At 35.1% G+C, this 22,605-nt stretch overlaps 4 protein-coding genes across 5 annotated transcripts; all 4 read right to left on the minus strand.

The window, feature by feature from the left end:
- Positions 1-2,678: 2,678 nt before the first annotated feature.
- On the minus strand, positions 2,679-5,195 carry LOC120121986 (transcription termination factor MTERF9, chloroplastic). Its single transcript, XM_039141250.1, is given in 5 exon segments — positions 2,679-3,028; positions 3,100-3,792; positions 3,870-4,045; positions 4,126-4,201; positions 4,750-5,195. Coding segments are annotated over 5 exon segments (1,542 nt in total). The 5' UTR covers positions 5,035-5,195; the 3' UTR covers positions 2,679-2,716.
- A 2,571-nt stretch (positions 5,196-7,766) lies between these two features.
- LOC120122004 lies at positions 7,767-8,980 on the minus strand. Its single transcript, XM_039141270.1, has 2 exons — positions 8,478-8,980; positions 7,767-8,386 (listed from the first exon to the last, which is right to left on the minus strand). Exons 1-2 carry the CDS (start codon positions 8,695-8,697, stop codon positions 7,791-7,793), a joined length of 816 nt encoding a protein of 271 aa, XP_038997201.1. The 5' UTR covers positions 8,698-8,980; the 3' UTR covers positions 7,767-7,790.
- A 901-nt stretch (positions 8,981-9,881) lies between these two features.
- LOC120121996 (probable WRKY transcription factor 20) lies at positions 9,882-13,923 on the minus strand. The gene is made up of 6 exons (XM_039141258.1): positions 13,686-13,923; positions 12,194-12,352; positions 11,490-12,030; positions 11,271-11,403; positions 11,034-11,189; positions 9,882-10,663 (listed from the first exon to the last, which is right to left on the minus strand). Exons 1-6 carry the CDS (start codon positions 13,893-13,895, stop codon positions 10,180-10,182), a joined length of 1,683 nt encoding a protein of 560 aa, XP_038997189.1. The 5' UTR covers positions 13,896-13,923; the 3' UTR covers positions 9,882-10,179.
- A 1,653-nt stretch (positions 13,924-15,576) lies between these two features.
- Positions 15,577-18,730, minus strand: LOC120122013 (FRIGIDA-like protein 1). 2 transcript variants are annotated; one of them, XM_039141281.1, is made up of 4 exons: positions 18,398-18,730; positions 17,653-18,361; positions 16,497-16,672; positions 15,577-16,409 (listed from the first exon to the last, which is right to left on the minus strand). In XM_039141281.1, the coding sequence occupies exons 1-4, from the start codon at positions 18,644-18,646 to the stop codon at positions 15,777-15,779; spliced, it is 1,767 nt and encodes a 588-aa protein (XP_038997212.1). In that variant the 5' UTR covers positions 18,647-18,730; the 3' UTR covers positions 15,577-15,776. The 2 variants fall into 2 exon arrangements, with proteins under 2 accessions (XP_038997212.1, XP_038997209.1); XM_039141278.1 differs by having other exon boundaries at positions 17,653-18,730.
- Between the last annotated feature and the right edge of the window lie 3,875 nt (positions 18,731-22,605).

Here is a 22,605-nt window from a genome sequence, read left to right on the forward strand (position 1 = left end):
TGAACGTGACTAATTTTAATCATTCCAACATTAATAGATGTTCTTAAAGGTTTTTCTCCCCCTAAAGTTATTGTTAGCAAAAACCTAAACATAAATTCTAAAATGGGAGTTGTGCTTAAACCGTAAATGAAGAGAGTATGTGATGAACTGTTTGTGAACTATTCATATTAGTGTTTATTTATATTCGTTTATTAAGTTAAATAAGTGAGTATAAACAAATTTTTTATGTTCATTTAATAAACAAATGAACATGAACAAAAGTATATTCGATTCTTTTATGTTCACGAACAAATTTGTTTGAAAGCTCGTTTATTGGTTTGTTTATAAGCTTGTTATCGACCCATTTATAAACTCGTTTATCTGGTTCTCCTTTTCTTTCTTTTACATTTTAAATATTGATGAAAGTATAACTTAGATTGAATGTAAAGTGAACTTTGGAGTTCAAACTATAAAGCCTAAAGAGCTTAAAGACTAATGTTGTAATTTCATCATTTTTCTGAACATATTAATGAATATGTCGATGAACATATAAATACGAACATGTTCGCAAACACAAAATGAATTGAACAAGAACACGCTAAAAAATAAACAAATGAATTTGACATTAAAAATTTAACTGAACATTAACACCTTCAAAAATAAACAAACACAAACACGACCTTATTTGTTCAAGCTCGATTTATTTACGTCCCTATTGTGCTTTAGAAATATAGGCCTAAAAGGTGGTTGGGCCAAAGTTCTGCAAATTTCAAGCGTTGAGTATAATATAGGCCCCAAATCTTTAGGCTCCTAAAAAGTGTCAGATGAGGAATCCAACCCTGTAAACCCACATGAGGCTGTAGCATTGGCAATATTGAAACCAAAAAAAAAAAAAATCCAACTTGTGCATAAAGGATAACCACTTCAATGATACATGTTATAAGGATGTAAGAAAAGAAAGGAAATATTACACATTTAGTATGAAAAGGAAATGATTGCATACCATTCACCCATTCAATCACGGTGGAATCCACAAGGATAGACAATATTTATATCATGTGCAGAAGGGTTTGACTGTAAATGGAGAGTATCATTTCACAAAATGTGAAGCAAAAAAGAAAATCCTTGCAAGTATCAACCGGATAACTGCAACTTGTTTCTGGAATTCTCTTCTTGATTAGTCAGTATGTCAGCTGCATCAAAATCGACATATCAATAGAAAGCATAAACTTATAGTCAAAACAATACAATGCATGGTATGACAGGTACCTCAAAAGAATTTTTTTTTTTTATAGAAATAGGAGGTCTCATTAAAACCCCTTTCATAGTTATCTCTAACCAAGAGGAAAGGGACAATTAGCGGAAGGAGAAAAAGAATACCTCATTTTATTGAAATTTATAAATTACAAAAGAAAGCCTTTACATAACATTTGGAAGGTTGTCCACAAAAGATTCATGAAAAGCCTATATAACAGCTAGGGGTGTAAACGAGCCGAGTCGAGCTCGACTCGACTCGAAAACTCGCGAGCTTAAAATTTTCAAGCTCGACTCGAACTCGAAATCCTGAACTGAAGCTCGTGAGCAGCTCGAAAAGGCTCAAAATGAAAAAAAAAATCTTAAACTTAATTCGATTGAAACCTTAAACTCAAACTCGAACATGAACCTTAAATAGATGAAATCTTACTGTATTTTTTTTTTAAAAATCAATACATAAATATTAATATTATTATTAATTTATTTTTTTAAATAAAATCTTAATATATTATATTTTCGAGCTGCTCATGAGCTTTTCGAGTCGAATATCGAGTAGCTCGTTTCAGCTCGTTAAGAACTCGAGTCGAGTCCATTCGATCCGAGTATTTATCGAGCCTTGATCGAGTCGATCTCGAATAGCTCATGATCTGTCTCGTCTCATTTACAGCCCTAATAACAGCTAACAATTAGCCGATCCCTTCCTTAGCTAACTTATCAGCCTCCTAATTGCAACCCCTAGGAATTAACTTTACTATCAATGCCCTAGACAATACGTAAGACTCAATCTCCTCAATTAAATTAGTAAAGAACGCAGGGGCAAGACCAACTCAAAAGAAAATAAAGAACATTTTAGTTTTACCGCATAAAGATTATCAGAATGGTATACAGATTATTGATACTTTGTTACTGCATGAGGAATATCCAGATATGCATTGCATATGCGTGGTAGACACGAGAACTTCAAGAAAAAATAGAAGTGGAAGTGGCATGGAATAGTTCTATTAAGGGCATACTACCCATGCAACATGCACAGGGAAAGTTTCGGTTTATAAAAAGTACCTGACCTTAAATTTGAAGGTTGTTTTGAGTTCATTCTCCTTGCTTGCCACCAGTAGTTAGTATAATCTCTCATATGCATCCCTTGGACTAGAAGAAACTGTACCAATTTTTTTTTTTTTGCAATGTAAACTCTACAAAAATATGTTTAAGCGAACAACCAGAAAACTAACCGACTTAAATTTAGCACGGTACCAGAGCCAGTTACCATAGACTTAGAAAGTTATACTCGGAATTATTCCAAATCCTTACTTTCAGATTTCCTTTATCACACCAAGGTTTATGGTAAATTGTAGCCTCCGTATCATTTCAGAACCTCGGAGTAGTACCAGAGAGCTATGATGCTAGACAGTTTGAAGTGGATGGACAGGACACCAATCTGCTACACAGATTCTAGTATTAGGAAGGAAGCTTTTGAAGCTTATCACTACTTCTCGTATTTCTTTGCAAACTCCTTAAGTAGTAGCTTTTGACGGAATGCCAAATATTTATCTAAACTAGTTCCAGCCCACTGCTGGCAAAAGCATTCATCAGTTGGGACCAATGAACCAAGTGGAAATGGCCCCTTTGGTGCTTTCTTTAGGGAAATTAAGAATCGGTGGCGGGGTCGAATTCTCTGATACAGCGACAAGCTCAAGTACATAGGGTATTTTGTCAAAGAATGCACCTCATTATTCAGTTCATTGACCAAGTACAGGTACTTAGGCTTTAGATTCTCCTCCAGTGACAAAGATAAGACCTAGAAACAAAACAAAATTGTAAGAGAGGAAACAATTTTCTGTGTTTTCATGCAGTTACAAGGAAACTAACCTGTGTAAGACTAGTCAAGACTTTCAAGATATCGGAATTACGCATTCCGATGCTCCTTAGGAAGTTTATCCTGGGTAGTAATCCGTCATCAATGCTGTAGTGGAGAAGCTGGGGATGTTTCTTTACCATCTTTACAACACTATCTCTGGGTGCTCCTAACTCCTTGGAGAGAAACATATAGCGCGTATTCCATGATATGTCAATCCGTTGAACTAGAATCTGAGGGCTTAACTGCACAACTTTACCTAAATCATGTTCATTAATACCAACCTCCTCGATCAAGTATCTCACTGTTGGTTTTAACGAATTTTCAACGCTGTATGAAAACAGAGAAGGTGCACGAGCAATTATCTGCCCTATCCTAGAATTTGGAATCCCTAGACCCATTAGAAAAGCCACATGGGACTTCAAGTTGTTCTCCACTGTGTATTCTAGAATTTGTGGTTGTCTCAAAAGTATTCTCCTAACGTCTCTTTGTTTCACACCAACGCTCAACAAGTAGTCCAATCTTTCCCGAGCTGAACACACATTGATTTGAAAAGAAAGCATGTGTCTCTCGTACATTTGGACAAAGTGTGAATCTTTAAGCCCAAAAGTACTTAGATAATCAAGAAGTGGAAACCATTTCTCATCCAAGTCAATTTCATCAGACAGCCGTTGATATCTATTTTCTTTAGATTTCTTTGACACCATCTGCAATAGAGAAAGCATATTAAGCTCCTTTACACCATTTGGTATGGAAAATAGAAAAAATTGACAGCTTATCTTACCTTTCTTCCTTCATCTACACCTAAGGAACCAACTTCCTTCATTTTGTTCTAAGTATGATAAAAATCTTCTACATTATTCCTCCTTAGATCATCATTACCATGTTCCGAAGTGATAAGACCTTTTCTTGATTTTAACACTTTTGATCCCTTATGTTGTTCTTCCGGTCCTCGGTTTCCTGCCCAAACAAATGAATCCTCTTTGTTAAAACTCCTCAAAAAACCAATGTCAAATCTTGTGACGAATTCACATGCATACCTTCTTTACCACTTCCCTTGTGTGATTTAATTTTCTTCCCATTAATGAAGTATTCATGAGGTTGAGCAAAATCATCCTGAAAAAAAAAACCATTTCAGACCAGAAGCGGTTCCATTGTCAACTAAAACATAAGCTAATTGTTCAGTTATTTCAAATCAAAGCACACAAAATAAGCCAAATAATATCTTAACATCAATGCAAATGCAGTAAAAACATAGTGATGGGTTATTTTCTACAATCCTACGAACTTCATATCATGCAGTAATCACATGTTTTTATTACAAAGATTGCATCTTGAATAACAAATTACATATATATATAATTTTAGTTTAGACTAAATATATAACTTTGCAGAAATTAAACATATAAAAGTAAAAAAAAAATACTGAAAACCAAAGCAAAGTGCTTGCCAGTGAAACAATTATCACCTCAAGTCTAAAGAACATCAAACCATTTATCAAACAAAATATCAGATTACAAATATTCATCTTAAATGGCCAATTACACATATTTCTAACTACAGTTGCAACACACACACACACTCTTTTTGTACCAATTAAATATAATAACATATTAAAAATGCAGCTTTTTAATTACGGGAAAGTGATTGTAAAGTGAACTTACATTCATCAACCAATCATCTCCAGCCATGTCATCATCATTGCCACCAAATTCTTCATCATCATCTTCCTCCTCATCAGTGTCATAAGGTGTAATCCTTTGACCAAATCTTGACTTCTTATTAGACTTCAGAATTTTGGGATTAGAGTGAGTTGATAAAAACACCAAGAACTTCCCTTTCTTGAAGCTAACTCCATTCTTCAAAGCAAGGCTCAGAGTCCAAGAAGAATAAGGAGTGACGATAATAGAACCGAAACGATTGAAATTATGAAGAGTTAAAGCTGTCATTTCGGGGATGAGAGAGAGAGAGAGAGAGAGAGAAGATGCTTAACAAAAGAATATACCGAAAAACCCTAGAAAATAGATGAGAGTATGTACTGCAAAGCTTTATCTTGTAGCTATGGCTGTCAATGAAAGGTGGGGTTTTACAGGGGTTTCTTTGCCACAGAAGATTTTTATTTTCATTTGTTTTGATTTTTCCTTGTTTCTTTTTAATCTGGGTTAACGGTTGGTTAGTCAAAACGGTGTCGCACTATGTCGTGTGAAGAAACTGAATAACCGCTGGAAAATAATTAGCGTTTAATTTATTATTATTATTATTATTATTATTATTATTATTATTATTAATCTAGTACGATTAGGGGTGTACAAAACTACCGGACTCGGTTAACTCGACCCGTCGACCTAAAAAAATCGGGTAATTTTTTAAAAAAATTACCTGGCCGAGTCGGGCACGGGTCACAAAATTGAAGTTTTTTGAGATCCCGGTTACCCGAGTACCCTGTTATATGTATATATATATATATATAATGGATTATTTACATAGAAAATAATCTCAGTGACCAAAAATGCCTTATAATATACGATTTTAACCAACTTTTTTTTGGATTTGCCAAAATGACCAACTAAATCGCAATGCGATCGATAATTCGCAACGCGATCTCCGGTATCGCAAACCAGTTTCCAGATTCGCAACGCGATTCTAACTATCGCATTGCGATTTCCCAAATTCGCGCTGCGATTTTCCTAAATCGCAATGCGAATACGTAAATCGCAATGCGAATTTGACTATCGCAATGCGATTTACATAGCGCCATTCGTATTAACGCGTATTTTTTTCAAATTCCAAACACGAAATATGTTAATATAGAGAAAATAACCTCAGTGACCAAAAATGCCTTATAATATACGATTTTAACCAACTTTTTTTGAATTTGCCAAAATGACCAACTAAATCGCAATGCGATCGATAATTCGCAACGCGATCTCCGGTATCGCAAATCAGTTTCCAAATTCGCATTGCGAACTTGGACTATCGCAATGCGAATATGTAAATCGTAATGCGATAGTCGACTATCGCAATGCGAACTTGGACTATCGCAATCGCATTGCGATAGTCCAAAATCGCAACGACTGGTGGTATTGCATTTGTTTCTTAAGAAATTTCTATAAAAAGATAGTATTAGCGCGGACGTGTCGACCACGACCCGAGACGAGACGGACGGTGGCGGCGGCGGCGCGCGAGAGTCCCCCTTGTTCTCTATCACTCAACAAGGAAGTGGGAAAGCCAAGCCTTAAATACCATTCCCAATAGTGTTTCCAATACTATGTGAGATTAAACATTACCAACACTTGTTTCCAATACAATGTGATTATTCAGGAAACAATTAACAATCATGCACCTTAAAATAACTGAATCAGCAACCAATTGCATTAGTATTATACGATTAAATATGTCATAATTAAAAGTCAATCTACAATCAAACGCGATTATTGCAATTTTAAGCAAAACATTCAAAAATAATATCACTATTTAAGGCTCAATCCCACATAGTATTGGGAACAAGTGTTGGTAATGCTCAATCCCACATAGTATCGGAAACACTATTGGGAATGGTATTTAAGGCTTGGCTTTCCCACTTCCTTGTTGAGTGATAGAGAACAAGGGAGACTCTCGCGCGTCGCCGTCTCGTCTCGGGTCGTGGTCGTGGTAATACGTGTCTTCGACACGTCCGCGCGAATACTATCTTTTTAGAGAAAATTCTTAAGAAACAAATGCAATATCGTCGTTGCGATTTTGGACTATCGCAACGAACTTGGAATAAATCGCAACGACGGTATTGCGAATATGTAAATCGCAATGCGATAGTCGACTATCGCAATGCGAACTTCGACTATCGCAATGCGAATATGTAAATCGCAATGCGATAGTCGAAGTTCGCATTGCGATAGTCCAAGTTCGCATTGCGATAGTCGAAGTTCGCGTTGCGAATCTGGAAACTGATTTGCGATACCCGAGATCGCGTTGCGAATTATCGATCGCATTGCGATTTAGTTGGACATTTTGGCAAATCCAAAAAAAGTTGATTAAAATCGTATATTATAAGACATTTTTGGTCAGTGAGGTTATTTTCTCTTATTTATATTATGGATTATTAGATTTTGTATTTCGAACTTTTAAATTTTATGTTTGGATGTTGGAGTATGTAATTCGAAATTTCGAATATTTAAATTTGTGTATATATATTTTTAAATTAATAATTTGAAAATGAAAAAAAAAGTACCGAAATCTAGGTCGGGACATGGGCTGAGAAATCATCGACTCGGATGTTGTGGGTACCCAGATTTGCACACCCCTAGGTACGATATAATATTTGTTCAAATATAATTATTAACCATTTGACATTGAAAGTTCATACCTATGACATTAATGATGCTAGAACCTGAGACCTTAAAAATAATAACAATATTTTTACTTTCAAAATCATTTGGTTAGTGCATAATTAACCTTTGTTGATTTGGGAAATTAGAGATTTTCTTTTATATTATTATGAGTTACTTTTCATTTATAGTTAGCCATACATGTTTTCTTATAAAAATTCATATGATATATAGACATGTATGTTTAAATAATTTTAAAATATTTTTTCATAATATTTAAAAGATCATTTCCTTATATTAATATTCGAATATCTAGTACATATAAATGCTTCATATAAAAAATAAATGGTTCAATTGGGTGGATTAGGCTAAACGTAAACATATTAATTAAAAACTATGACAAAACAAGGAAGTATAGCACAGGGATTTTGTACAATCAAATACTCTAAGTTGGATTGAGGCCCTTCACGCCCAATGGAATCAAAATCTCCATACGCCCCACCGGTGGTATTTGCTATACTCCCTGCAATTACCCTGCAAACTATTACAGCCCTTCTCAAGTTCTTCAACTTGAAAGATACCATATTATCACTCACTTCTTCACTGCTAGTGCTCAATCTAACCCCATTTTTCCTAGTGAATTCCATGTCGAATCTGGAATGAATAATCCGGCACACTCGACAGCTCGGGTCTCTGCAAAGCTCAGACACCGGTCTCGGCTTCCTGCAGCAGGCCGTCGTAGTGCCGTAGAAAAGTAACAGCTCGTTCCCATCTATGGTGCTCCTTGGATGTCTCCTGCGTTGTTGGTTGGATTTTATTATGACTTTTTCTCTGTAATCCTCAAACCTTTTGAGAACTTCTATGGAGTTCTTCACTTTTAGAACCTTTTTCACCTTCCATGATGGCTTTGAAGGATCCATTGATGCTCTTTGAAAGATCAACTCGATGATGTTCCTTGATGGGTCACCAATGTTGAGTTCTAATGAAAACAAACAAACTAGTATGGTTAGATACTTAGATTGCATGTAAAAAGGTTCATAATCTCATGCAAAGGAAGAGAAAAAACTTACCATAAATCTGTGTTTTAGGATAGATTGGCCTAAAGAGTGCTTCTCGAAAAGGGTTTCTGAGTTGATGAACAAGCTGTTTCTCCAAGCTCTGGTTTCTTGAGTTCCCACAAGCTTTTTCTGGTTTTCCAACGACATCGGTGAGCCTGCATACACAGTTGACATTCTCCTTCAAAGAAATCCAAGCTGCCAGCATTTCTCCTCTTCTCCCTGTATTTGACATGGATTCTTTACAAGTTCCTTAACTTAAAAAGCTAATGCAGAGAGAGAGACTTTTGAATATTTATTGTGTATTATAATTTAGTAATGAAGAGACTAAACTAGTGTCCTGGAGCTTTACCATTGTCAACGACAAAGCTATAGCTTTGGGTTTTGAGATGGTAAAATAAAGTTAGGTTTGTAGTGGAGATATGGTTCACAACGTGGCTGTTTTTCGAAACAATCCCTGCAAAAACAAAGACAAATTTGGGGAATTTAAGGGGTTTTGGATTCTATCAACAGCGCATTAATGGCGTCTACCCTACTAAGATCTTAAACAAAACACCTTAATGTTCATTAGCTTCTGTATTTACTGCAAGCTACTGTAAAAACTAGAAAAATCTGTTCAATTCAAAATATAACCATCATGAGCATAGCGACCATGTTAATGACGGAATGCCGTAAAATCACTCAATTAAAGGGTTAAATTAAATAATTAATTTTCACAAGGATCAGAAGTGCAAATTTTTTCCACTCAAGTAAAGGGTTACATTAAATGTCCATTGTTATGGAGGGACTAAAAATGAATATCGCCCGTTAACTAAGGAATCAAGGACATTGTCTGCCCTTGATTTTGTTTCTGCTCATGACACATTATAAGGTTTGTTTCACAATCCTTCATAACTTTGCCATATATGTCGAACATGGATAAGGAAATACAGAGTTCAAAAATAATAATAAACTCAATGGAGTTTACCGTAAAAGCACTCTCAAACAAGAATTTTATCCATGCAATTACGAAGGGATAAAAAGTCATAAATGTTTATTTCCAGATGGTTCACAATTCACATGCACCAAAAGCAAAGTAGCTGTTAAATACATTCCCAACAAAAAGAAATTATAGCCTGTTTTGTCCTTTTACACCCCCAGTACCTGCAACAAGTTGCATGCAATTGAATCTCACCCTTCAATCAAAAATCATAATGTCCAAGATCAATCTTCTAAGCCTTGGATTCTTCAAATGTTTGGTCCATCATTTGCTTATGTCTCAGACAAAGCCTCTAGCAATCATTTTTTTCTCTCTGGACAATATATGAAAATCGTTCATCAAAAAGCTTTGTTTCGAGCCACAGCATCTGAGAGGCAATGGTCAAGAAGAGTACAGGTATATTTTATAAATCACAAATAATCCAAGTTAAGACAAGCTGGAAAAAGCATGTTTCTTACGAATTCCATTTCGGGGACTTGTTTTACAACACTTTCCTGTAAGAAAAATAATACATATACCAGTTCCACTTTAGTACAAACACCCAAGTTAATACAAAGACTGATTTTGCAGCAGAAGGTAGTTTGTGTGTCAATTACAAGACCGGAACAGACAGTAAACTATATATATAGAAGCAATACATATATTTTCAGAATTAAGATTTCTAAATTTTCTTTTACCAGCCAAAAAGATGGAGAAATGAAATAATGTCCATGTTTTATTTCTTGTACCTTAACAGATTTATGGACCTGTCAGTATTCTTCCCATGGTCTGTGCATATGCATAAGAATGATTTAGTGGTGTAAGTTCAACACGGAGACCTTCGCTTGGTGTTTCTCTGGATCCGTACTGGTTCATGCCACCATTAGGAACACCATAGTACGCTGTCATTGGAGATGCTTGAATCAGCCTGAAACTAGAACCACCAGTCTGAGGGTGGTTTTGGACGAGTTCAGGATGCAATTGTTGATTCTCGTTTGAACTATTTTCATGAGCAGGACTAATCCCAACACCAAGATCAAGGCTAATGACATCATTTTCTTCTGATCTAATCCTAGCTGACGCAGTTACGGCTCCGACTGTATCATGATTATTGGTCCTTGCAGTAGGTACATCATGATTGTGTTTTCCCTCGTATGTGGTTATAACAGCTTTTGGATCATGAGATGCCCTCTCAATGTGTTTTCTAACAGGGCAACCAGCAGCGGTGCACTTATAATAACTCCTACATAGAAAGAAAGTAGAAAATAAAAATATGATGAAATAATGTAATAAACCATAATAAAAGAATATGGTCAAGACTCGAGAGTATTCATAAACTGAATAACAGATCCTGAAGTAAGTGCCTTGAAGTATGCAAAAATTGGATCTAAATAAGCAAAACAACAAAATACAAATAGAGCTAGGCACAACTGAATAGAAGATCCGACAGACTTTCGTTGTCTTCTCTAATCTAAGACTATGCTTCCAATGGGGTTTCATGCCAACCAATATAATGTTGTAAAAACTATATATTGCAACATATTCCTATCAAAAAAAAAAATATATTGCAACATATTACTATTATCATTTAATTAAATCTTCATGATGTGTACCTAGGATTAGGATTTCCTCTCACTACTTTTTGCCCATACTTGCGCCATCGATACCCATCATCCAGAATATCAACTTCACTCACAGTCTGTACAACAACACGTGGTTCCCGGATTGGCTTCACCACAGGAGTGATATCAATCCCACCATCCATCTTCCTGCTCATATTCAATAATATCACTTAGCCAGCTGACAAAACCAGAGTAAAAAGCTAAAGCCTCCAGTAGTGATACCAATACCTTCGCTTTGAGAAAGGATCATCATCATCAACATCATCCACATTACTATCATTAACTGCGACCAGAGATAGATCAGCTGTACTATTTGGCTCAATACTATGAGCCATCTGGCCATATATGCTGGATGACTTGTCTAAAACAGGGAAAGAGAAAAGATTATTTCGTAAGTAAGAAAGTAGTCATAACACAGAAGAACTGAATGTTTTGAATTTTCCTTACCATCTCTACCAGGCAAAGATGGCACCTTATCAGATCTTTCTTCTTGTACAGACATGGCATTTCCAGAAGAATACCGGCGACTAGGTTGAGGTTTAGGATGATCATGTGTACCTTTGTATATTATCTCTGAAATCTGTCCAGTATGAGATCGCTCAAATAGCTTTTTCACTTCACAATTAGGATGTGTACATTTGTAATAACTGCGAGGAAATTCACTTCCTTTAACATGTTTCTGTCCGTACTTTCTCCAGTTGTATCCATCATTAGATATAGTGGACGAGACAGTTACTCTATTATCAGACTGCCCTGACTGTGCCCCACTATTTGGGTTCCCAATCTGGTTTAGTTCGTCTGCATCTACTTCAACAGGAACACTAGCCACAGAAGTAGCTGTATGAACCGGTACCAAGAGACTCAACTCATTTGAGGAGCCAGGCATCTCGCTCTTAATTGGAGCTGATGGATTAAAAGGTACAGCCTGGTATTGACCTTGGATCTGCAAAGATTGTTCGCTTCTAAGATGGTTTAAATCTGCAAGTGCCTTGAATAAGCAAAAAACCTTTAGACAAGGACAATACATATACCATACAAGCAGTGGGACATAGTGAACATAAATGAGGATATCAATATCGAAAAACCTACAGAAGAGAAGAAATGACAAGATGCTAAATCAATATGTTCATTAAAACTAGTCAGGAAATTACCAGATTTGATCTAGGATGGGGTCTAAACTCAAAGCAGCTGGAATTTCTTTCGTCAATAGTATTGGAACACACAGCAGTTGTTGAATATGCACTAGAAGCGACAGAGCCATGTGCTGCCTGAGGTTTAAAGAGCGAACCAGTAGTTGGTGAAGACTCCGTCTGGAAGAGAAAGAAGCAAAACCACAAATTACTCAATCTAGTTGTAAAAAAGTACTTCACTTCCATTCACCGATAAACAATGACCGATGAACTTCTTGTTACTATTCTCTTCCCCATGAGCAAGATATAAAGTACAAACTCAGCTATCAATCTAAGACTGAACAAACTAATTCTAATACGATTATTTATTTCCTAAGAGAACTTAAAATAAAGAAGGGAAGGGGAGGGGAGGGGAGGGGGAGATGTAAACTACTATTCATGTACTTCCAGATAACCCTACACTAGATGTGGAAAACAGATTTGTAAAACCTCCTACCAATCCCCTAACTTGCAAATTCAATTCTGTGATCTTATATCATCCATAAAGTGAACCTAGAGCTTAACTAATGAAATAATATCCTCCATTAAGTCACAGACAATCATGTCTCTTCACGTTGATCCACCTACTTTCTATTTTCCATCCATTCATTCCACTGCCTCCAAGCACCACACTTTAAACAAAAACCTATCCTTTAATCTAAATCAAACAATTGCCTTAAATAAGCATCAATTCATCGATCCACTCCACCTCACAACCAGCATCTATTCCATATTCTTACATTAGAAAATGGGAAAATTCTCTAGTATGTCCTCACCTATAAAACCACTTGAAAACACCAAATATATATAATAAAAAGCCACAATTCCCACAAACAAAAGAGGAAAGTTGACAAAAATACAACAGTGCCGTTTAAAAGTAAATAAAAAATATAAATAAACAAATAACAAAAAAAAAGTCAATCAAGATTTTATACTTACAACAGAATAAACATAGAGAACATAAAGAAAATCCTTATCCCTCCTTCAACAACATACAAATCAATGGACACTAAGGTGCCATATCTCTTAATTTATCTAATAGCTGCAAAATCAAAGCATGGGATCCTCTCTCTTCATCTCTTTTTTTTCTTTAAGGTCCCCAACATCATGAACCACTTCAAATACAAAATCAAGCACTTAAAAGAATACATTAATGAAAATTTAGTAACCCGTTCTTTTCGCTTAAGCATCTCTTTAGCTGAAAATTAAATCCAATCACATCATTCAAAAACCTCCCCCCCCCCAAAAAAAATCCCACTAAAAGCTACCTAAAAAAAATAAAAATCAAAACTTTGAAGCTCACATTGTTAAATACCTCGATCAATTGAAGAGAATCTTGAGTTTTCTTATTTAAAAAAGAAAATAAATTAATTTTTACCAATGAATTTTTAGAAAATATCCAACGTTCCTATATTTTCTCAGGAAACAAACATAATCCAAGACCGATCCAACCTAAAAAAAAACGAATTCTAACCTTAACATCTGACAGAAGAACAGGGGACTCCAAGAAAGAAGAAGGACTAAGCCCCGGTGGGATCGTAATACAAGCCGACCTTGAGATCGGTAACTCAGCCGGAGCCACAAGCTTGTAGCGAGCTCCACCAGAAGTAGCTGAAGCCGGTAGCTCGTGCTGAGTAGTAGCAGCAACAGAAGCTGAAGAAGTTAATGTTTGTTCCTCCATCATCGAAGAACAAAAATAACAAGAAAAGAAAAGAAAATAAGGCAAGGCAAGGCAATGAAAGCATTGAAAGGAAAAGAGTCAAAATGGAGTTGATTTTAATGCCTGTAAGAAACGGGGAAAAAAACAAAAAAAGGAGGGAGGGGTACATAAGTAAATTAAGTTGTTTATTTTATTTTATTCACCTTTGTTTTTAATTAAAAGAACAAAAATCTAATATTCGAAATTGTTATTTAATCTTAATTATTGATTTATTGAAATAAAAAATATTAGCATCCCACATTCCCACTAAGAAATTCAATGATATCACTTCATTAAAAACAAAGTTAAAAACGTAAAACAAGTGACAATAAAAGAAAATTACTAAATTGGTTAAACAATATCAATCAACCCCAAATCTAACAAAAATCTAATCTTTCCCTTTAGGTTTCTTTTTTCTTCTTCAAGTTCTGTAATTTAATATTTAAAAAAACTTCTAAAATTGGATAAATGGCAACACCCTTTAATAATTCTATAAATACACTTTTTTATTTTAATAATTTAAATTAAAACCTTCTGAAATTATACTAAAAATGTCATAACAAAAATGAATATACATTAGAAACATTCAGGTTTTTATTTTACTAAATACCATATTTAAAAATAACTGTATAAACAAACATTAATGGTGTTTTGCCTGTAATAAAATGAACATTATAAAGGACATGCAATTATGATCATGGGACCAAAGTAAGAATTTGGTGACATTGTCTCAAAAAATGTTAAAAATGAACATTATTGCAAGTACCAAACAAACTTTATAAAGTTTATAAACATTCATGATTATAGCTAGAAAATTTTGCAGAATGAGACAAAGGAATTTGTGTAAAATAAGTATGCTTAAATATTTATTTAAAAAAAACCTTAAATAATTTAATTTTTTCTTAAATAAATCCCTAAATTGATGTCTATTTCATTTAAGTGTATATAAATTTTAATGAAAATTTTGAGCTAAAATCGAATCGAATTACAAAAATATCAGGAATGTTAGCATTAAACAATTTGTTTGATATAAACATCAAAATAGGACAGCAAAGCCTGCCTTGAACTGTTAGTAAAGCAAGTTTCATAAATGAGCAATCTTGAAACTACTGTCTGCAATTTAGAAAGTAATAAATAACGATACCAAGAAAAAGAATACATCATTAACAAACAACAACAATAAACCCTTCCTCTCATTTACTCAGATTTGGATTATAATAACCAATTCCAACTACAAACTGAGAAATAATCAGTTCAGATATTACAATATATGGTCAATCATTAAATGCTTATGTCTAATATAATGACTCCTAGCAAAAACTGTTGTATGAAAGAAGAAAGCAAAACTCAGATAACAGCCCCTCCCAAATTTAAATATTGGTGAAATAAGATATTTATCTTCAATTTTTAGATTTAAATACTCAATAGAGCTTTGTTCTTTTGATATAGTACAATTTAACCCCTCAATGTTTGATCCTAACTTCGTCCCTGGTTGAGCTAACCCCATTGTTTAGAACAGCTTGTATGGATAACCACGTGGAATAGAATGCATATGTATTGTCACTAGGGCAATAAAAAAATGTGATTTCCAAATCCCAAGCAATCTTGTTTGGCTAGTTTTATTCATAAAAACAAGTACAACAGTGAACATAGAATAGAACGCTGCTTGTATTTGTGCTTTCTAGATTGAAAACTAAACCATAATTTACATATATCTTTTGATTAGTTAACAAGATTATCAATAAATGAAATTCTATGTAGCCTCAACCTGTCAAGAAAAGTCTGTCACCAAATTAGGTTTATGCAATACAATCCGGTTATGTCAATGCGAGGCCATTTCCCTAGCAACCAGAAGCATTACACGAGCTACTGTGGATGGTAAGATGGATTGTATTGTGGCGGTAAACCATATGCACCATAAGTAGGTCGCATGTTGTGATTATATGAATGGTATGCAGCAGGGTTTGGATTCAAAGGGAAACCCATAGGGGCTCCCGCTAAACCATAATCAGGAGCTGATGGGCCTGCATAAGGATTAGCAGCAGGAGTAGGGCCTGGAAAGCCAAACGGGAAGGCTGGTGACCTTAAATATGCAGCAGAATGACTTGGTAATAAACCTGCTGGTTGAAGATGAGCTTGCTGGAATGGAGGAATCATAGAAGTTGTACCAGCAGCACTCAGTGAAGGTACTGCACAAGCAACAGATGCAGTTGTTTTAGGATGCTTGTTAACACTCTGTTGCTGCTTTACCGGTGCCTGCTTCTTCCTCTTCCTGTTTGTCTGCTGAGCCAACAGCTGATTGGCCTTCTGAACAGCCTGCTGCTGCTTAGGCTTGAAAGAAGAAGGTGTTGCAGGGACTTTTCTGTCTGCCTGCTGCTTCTCAAGCTGCTCAATACATTTCTGTAGGGGCACTTGCGAATACTCAGTTTCTAGATTGTGCTCTTCAATTATTTTAATGACAGATTTCAAGGCCAAAATTTCTCTATCAGCGGCAATATTCTGCACGATGAAATGAAAATAGTGAAAGAAAAAAAAAGAGTACTCAAGTCTCGTACTTGGAAAAGTTTGCATGAAATGAAAGTTTACCTGCGACTTAAGAGAGTTCTTTCCTTTCTCGCACACTTGCATAGCAAGCCTCTTTGTCTCCTTCAGATACTCATCCAAAAGAGGTCCAAGTGGGAATTTTTCTGCTAGCCCGAACTCAAGTATAAATTTTACAGCAAGCAATTGTTTGCGACCATCTAACAGTTTCTGAATCAAATCTGCAATGCATAAGGCAAGGCCATTTTCATCAGAACTACTGATATGTGGGAGAGAGAATTTTAAATCTCAAAGGGGGTAGAAAATTATATAAATCCTATGGAAACGTATGATCAATGACCATTACAATTTGAGCTGACTATTTAAATGAGAGAACAAATATGCTACACCAATTAGACAAGCACACATTGATTTGATGGAAATCCACCCATATTTTTCTTTTTCTTTTTCTTTTCTCAATCCATGAAACCATTCCGGTCTTTTGGGAAGTACCTGTGTTATGTTTCACTTTCTTGCTGATGCCTACCGAGTATGGTAAACCACTCTAACCATAAACTTTTAATAAACGTGAGTCTCCTATCCAAACTTGTCCAAATTAAGATAATTCCTGTTTAATATAGCAAGAAAATTAAGTACCTCCATTTCCTAAGCAATTACATCAAAATTCAGGGCACCTAACACCAGAATAAAGAAAGATCATATAACACCCAGGGTTTCAAATTTTTATGTTTCCAATATGAAGCAGAATTTAGACGACTGAAACCCATCTAACCAATAACCATTCACTTATATGCAGTAAAACATCTCATAAAAGATCTTTTTATCATTGTATCTAATAAGAGAACGTTAAAAACATAAAAAATGGTGGTAAAGAGGCATAAACACCAACAAGAAATCAAATAAGCCAACATAAACGTAGAAAGAGCAAAATTCAACCAAGGCACCACAAATCATTTACCTTAAACAGCTCGACATATGGACATATCAATACATACATGAAAACTTCATTTCTGAAAAGCTCCTTCACTAAGCTAATAATCAAAATCAAGCATTCATGACAAAACAGTCAACTGCAGATCAATTAACAAAACTTATATACACATAAAACATACGAAAGAAAGGAACACGGTCAATCCCAAAATCAAACAAATCCAAATTCATATGATAAGAATTGCATCAATCAAGAAACTAATAAACTTACCATGAATTTTGTCCCCTAAACCAACCGACCTACACAATACAGTAGCTTGCCGCGATCTAGCAATGGTAAAAATGTAATCAACAAGTTCCTCTTTATCAACCATAGGTCCTAAGCTATAAGTTGCCACTAAATGCAAAAACGCCAATGTCTCCAAAGAGTTATCTTTGAGCAACCTGACCTTGCCATTCCACTCTAAAGCTAACTTCTTTGCTCTCTCCCTCACTTCTTCATTGATACTAATACCAGTTTCCATCAACTGCTCCAATAAAAACACACAAACCCTCCTTAATTTAAGCAATACCGGTTGTGTGTCATCTTTGGACTGTGAATTCTCAGTGTAAAACCCATCCATTGCATCCAAAACCATTGCCCCAGGATCCGCAGCACTTTTCAATGCACCGGGAAGCTCCATCCGGATAGCGTCCCGCTCTTTTAAACAGTCGTATCCATATATGTACTTCCTCAACCCCTTCCCATCCATTCTCTCACAAAACTCCTTCAGTTCTGGTCGAGTCACCACCGAGTCAATGTGGCCAGACGGCGGAACCGAAACATAAGACGGCAAGTCCACGGAATTTGAAGACGATGGTTTCTCAACATTTAACGGTACAAGCTGATTTAACGGTTGGTTGACCACAGAATCAATGACCGAGTCAACTCGGCCTTGTTCCGTTAACGGGTTGGGAGCCGGTGGGTCTCGCTTTTTTGACGCAGGTGATTGAGTTGACAACCGAGTGAGCCTCGAAACGGGGACGTCGTCAATTGGGTTGCGAAGGGATTCGCGGGACTCGAGGAGGCGGAACCGTTGAGTTACCGAATTTTGAATGGCGGTGAAGTAAGCATCGAGCTCGGACCATGAGATAGAGAAAGAAAATAGGTGCTGAGAGTTGGCTTTGAGATCATCGAACGCCTTCTTGAGTTCGTCTTTTTTGATGTCAATGAGTTTGATTGCCGATTCTATTGTTCTCAGCGACGGGATGTTTTCATACGACATTCTTTCCACGAGATCAAATTGTGTTAAACAAAGGCGAGTTCTTTTTTATAAAAGAAAAAAAAAAAGATAAAATAAAATCCCTAAGACATACTCCTACATGAATTCTGGAACGAAAAAAAAACATATTTGAAATAGAGTAATTGACATCTGATTTCTTATGAAATAACATGTAGCTGAGAATTAGGTTTTATTTGGGCTGGACTTTACAAAATATATTTTATTTAAGTTTTAATTAAATACATTTTAAATCTTTATTTTTATTTGAAACGTTATATATTTTAAACTCATGTTTTTATTTATTGAGAGTTTTTTAGTTTATTAGATTAGAAGTATAATTGAAATTTTATATCTTTTAAAATATTTATAAATTACTTTAATCTCCATATTTTAATATTTGAAATTAAAATTTTCAAAATACTTAAGAACACTAAATGAAACTTAATATTATTTATATTACATTTACATAATTTATATTATATAAGATGTCTTAGACACGAATTCATTAAACGATCTTAGTAATAAAAGAAAATATTATTATTTCTAGAGGTTTTGAATTTGAAAAATTATGCTTATAAGGTGTATGTTGTTAATAATATTTAAGGGTGTAAAAACATGTAAATGCCACGTAAAAAAAAAGAAAACCCTTTTGAAAGGGTATTTGTAATACATTTCCTTCCCTTTCTTATTGGTTCTTGTTGCCTCTAAATACAAAGGTTGAGAGGCACTTGAAAATCATCCCAACCAAACATTTTCTAAAAGCTTTTCATTTCTTTCCTGAATTTTTAGTGTATTAATCCTTGTAGATGCCATATTACACATATCGATGTAAATTCGTTTTTAAGACAGTAGTTAATACTATTAGATATTTGTTCGCTTCTTGTTTATATATATATATATATATATATATATGGCTTATATTTTGAAATTTCTTCATTATTTATTATCATTTTTCTTTTTGATCTAACAAAAACTAGCAACTTAATATTACATAAAGACCATACAAGGAAATATTAAAAACCTAACCAAGAAATTCGAACAAAGATAAATATAAATAAATCTGATCGCATCGGCAAACGAACTACAAAAGAGAATCAAGCTATTGAAATATACAAACCGTAAATTATACTTGAGCGACGTAAAAGGCTATACACGAGCACAAATCGAGTATTCAAATCAAATCTGAGGGTCAAAAGCAGGGAAGATCAACAAAATATCAAATAAGCCCTTAAAAAAAGATAAATGAAAAAAAAGTCAAACCATTGAAAAACATATCAAAAGGTATAAAAAAATATGTCACAAAGACAGAATAAAATGTGTCATACAGGTAGATTTATTGAAAATAAAGATGCAAAATAAGAAAAGAAAAAGACAATAAAGATAACGACAATCGACGACTAACATTAAAATTAATGTCACCATCTATCAAAAAAGACAAAAAAAAAATAAACTATACACCAATGAAAAAAATGATCTTGTCTTGATTTTGAGTTAACTAAATGAAAAAATTGACCTAACAAATTATTAAATTAGTCTCTACGAAAACACATTATAACAATTTATCATTCAAAGAACTATCTTAAATTTTCAATTGAACCATTTTAAAGTTTGGCCAATAATAAATGATATACATATTGTTATAGTTTGTCCAATAATAAACTACATGCATTAAAAGCTTTCCAAAATTACAAAAGAAATTCATTGTAGAGGTGTATATATACACAGTTCACATGCACCATTAAGACTTAAAGAGTAATAATTTTTTGCCATCAAATCACACGTTCCTTCACGTTTTTTTATAAATAAAAGAATATTATTACCTAAAAGGGAGCAGTAAACTGCTACAGAACAGACATCAAACAGATACAGATACAGTATAAGCATCAAAACAGTTTCAGACATCAAAACAACCAAAGTGGAGCATGAACAACCAACATAAAAGGTTAGTCAATACCCCCATTGGATACAAAGAGAGATATTAACTATATCTATTCTATTGATTATCCTATCTCTTAGTTGAATTCTAACAAACTCCTTAATAGCTTTAAGGATTTCATCAGCAGTTCTTGAGATTCTTCAGAATAGCCTTTTGTTTCTTTCTTTCCAAAGGGAATAAATAAATGTAGTCCATGCAAGCTTCAGAATATTTATTAGGAGGGAGTTACCTGTCCAGGAACCACATGTCCATGACATTTGATGATCCCAAGACAATGAAGATCTCCGCAAGCCGGTTAGTAGTAAGATTTCATTCCATAGAGAGCTTGCTAGTGGGCATTCCATGAACAAGTGATCTCATGTTTCCTGTGCTTCTTTACATAAAACACATAAACCATCAGTAGCAATACCCATATGTTGTAATCTAACTTTAATAGGAAGTATGTCCAAAATAGCCATCCAAGCGATCATGCTGTGTTTAGGAATGTGGAGGGGAAACCAAATCAGATTACTCTAGTGAACTTTGTCTCTCTTAACCCTAGTCTCTTCCCAAATTGCACGAACTGATGTTGCTCCGGTTGAGAAAATAGCGTTGGCTTCACTCCTTAGTTTTAGTAATTTTCTGAAGGTCCAGTTGGTATTACTACCGCTATCAATGTGCCAGAAGTCTTTATCGTTGAGGACGTAGTTGTTTAGCCAAGCAACCCACAATGAGCCTTCACCTGCTAGGATACTGCGAATAAGCTGGATCATACACGCCTTACTCCACGTTTTTAAGTCCTTTAAACCAAGTCCTCCTTCAAGTTTCGATTGGCATATCGTTCCCCAGCTTATTCGAGCTCCAGTAGCCGCTTTATCTGAACCTTTCCAGAAAAAATGAGAACAGAGTTGCTCAATCTTTTTAATAATAGATTGAGGTAGAAAAAGTTGTCTGCACCAGTATTTAGCAACACTGAACAAGACCGCTCTTATAAGTTCAAGTCTACATGCATAAGACAAGAGTTTACTTGACCAGTGGTAAAGCCTGGACTTGATATTATCAATGAGAACGACACAGTCGTTTTCAGAGAGTTTCCTAGTGACCAAAGGGACTCCTAGGTATCTCACAGGAAGACATCCTTGCTTGAACCCCATAGTTTTGTTAATGGACTCCAGGATATTAGAAGAAATACTAGCTGCGTAGAATTCACATTTGGCCGCATTTAGCTTTAGGCCAGACATTTCATAGAATTTGTCTAAAACAGTAGTGACTCCGAAAACCGATTCCAAATTTCCTTTGCAGAATATTAGAAGATCATCCGCAAACATTAAGTGAGTGAGCCCTATCTTCTTACATTTAGGATGGAAGCCAAACATACCTCTCGTAACAGTCAAATTGAGAATTTAGACAACATATTCATTGCGAGGACGAATAAGAAAGGGGATAGTGGGTCACCTTACCTTATACCTCTTTCACCCTTGAAGTATATAATCAGGCTTCCGTTGAAGGAGATGAAGTATCTTTCATTTGAGAAACAAGCTTCAATCCAGTCAATGAAGGTTTTTGGTAGTTGTATAACATTTAGAACTGAAGAAATGAAGCCCCAGTGAAGAGTGTCAAAGGCCTTTTGAAGGTCAATCTTCAAAGAACATCTGGGGGAAATTGATTTCCTTCCATAGCCTTTCACCATTTCCTGTGCAAGGAGAGTATTGTCTACGATACTTATACCTTTTACAAAGACAATTTGATTTGGAGTAATCATCCCTGGAAGTAAATTGATCAGTCTTTTTACTAATATCTTAGTAATTGTCTTATAAACAACAGAGCAACATGAAATTGGCCGGAAGTCTTTGACCTTGCTTGGGTTTGGCACTTTAGGCACCAAGGCAATTGTGGTAGCATTGAAAGCTGCGAGCAAGTATGTTTGCTGGAAGAAGTATTTTATTGCGTCTACCACATCGTCTCTAACCACATCCCATGATTTTTTGAAAAAGTAAGGTGTGAATCCATCCAGGCCAGGGGATTTGTCGTTACCTTGATTGAAAAT

The sequence above is a fragment of the Hibiscus syriacus genome, unplaced genomic scaffold (assembly GCF_006381635.1).
Source record: "Hibiscus syriacus cultivar Baekdansim isolate YM2019G1 unplaced genomic scaffold, ASM638163v2 tig00001120_pilon, whole genome shotgun sequence".
In the NCBI taxonomy this organism is placed as follows: domain Eukaryota; kingdom Viridiplantae; phylum Streptophyta; class Magnoliopsida; order Malvales; family Malvaceae; genus Hibiscus; species Hibiscus syriacus.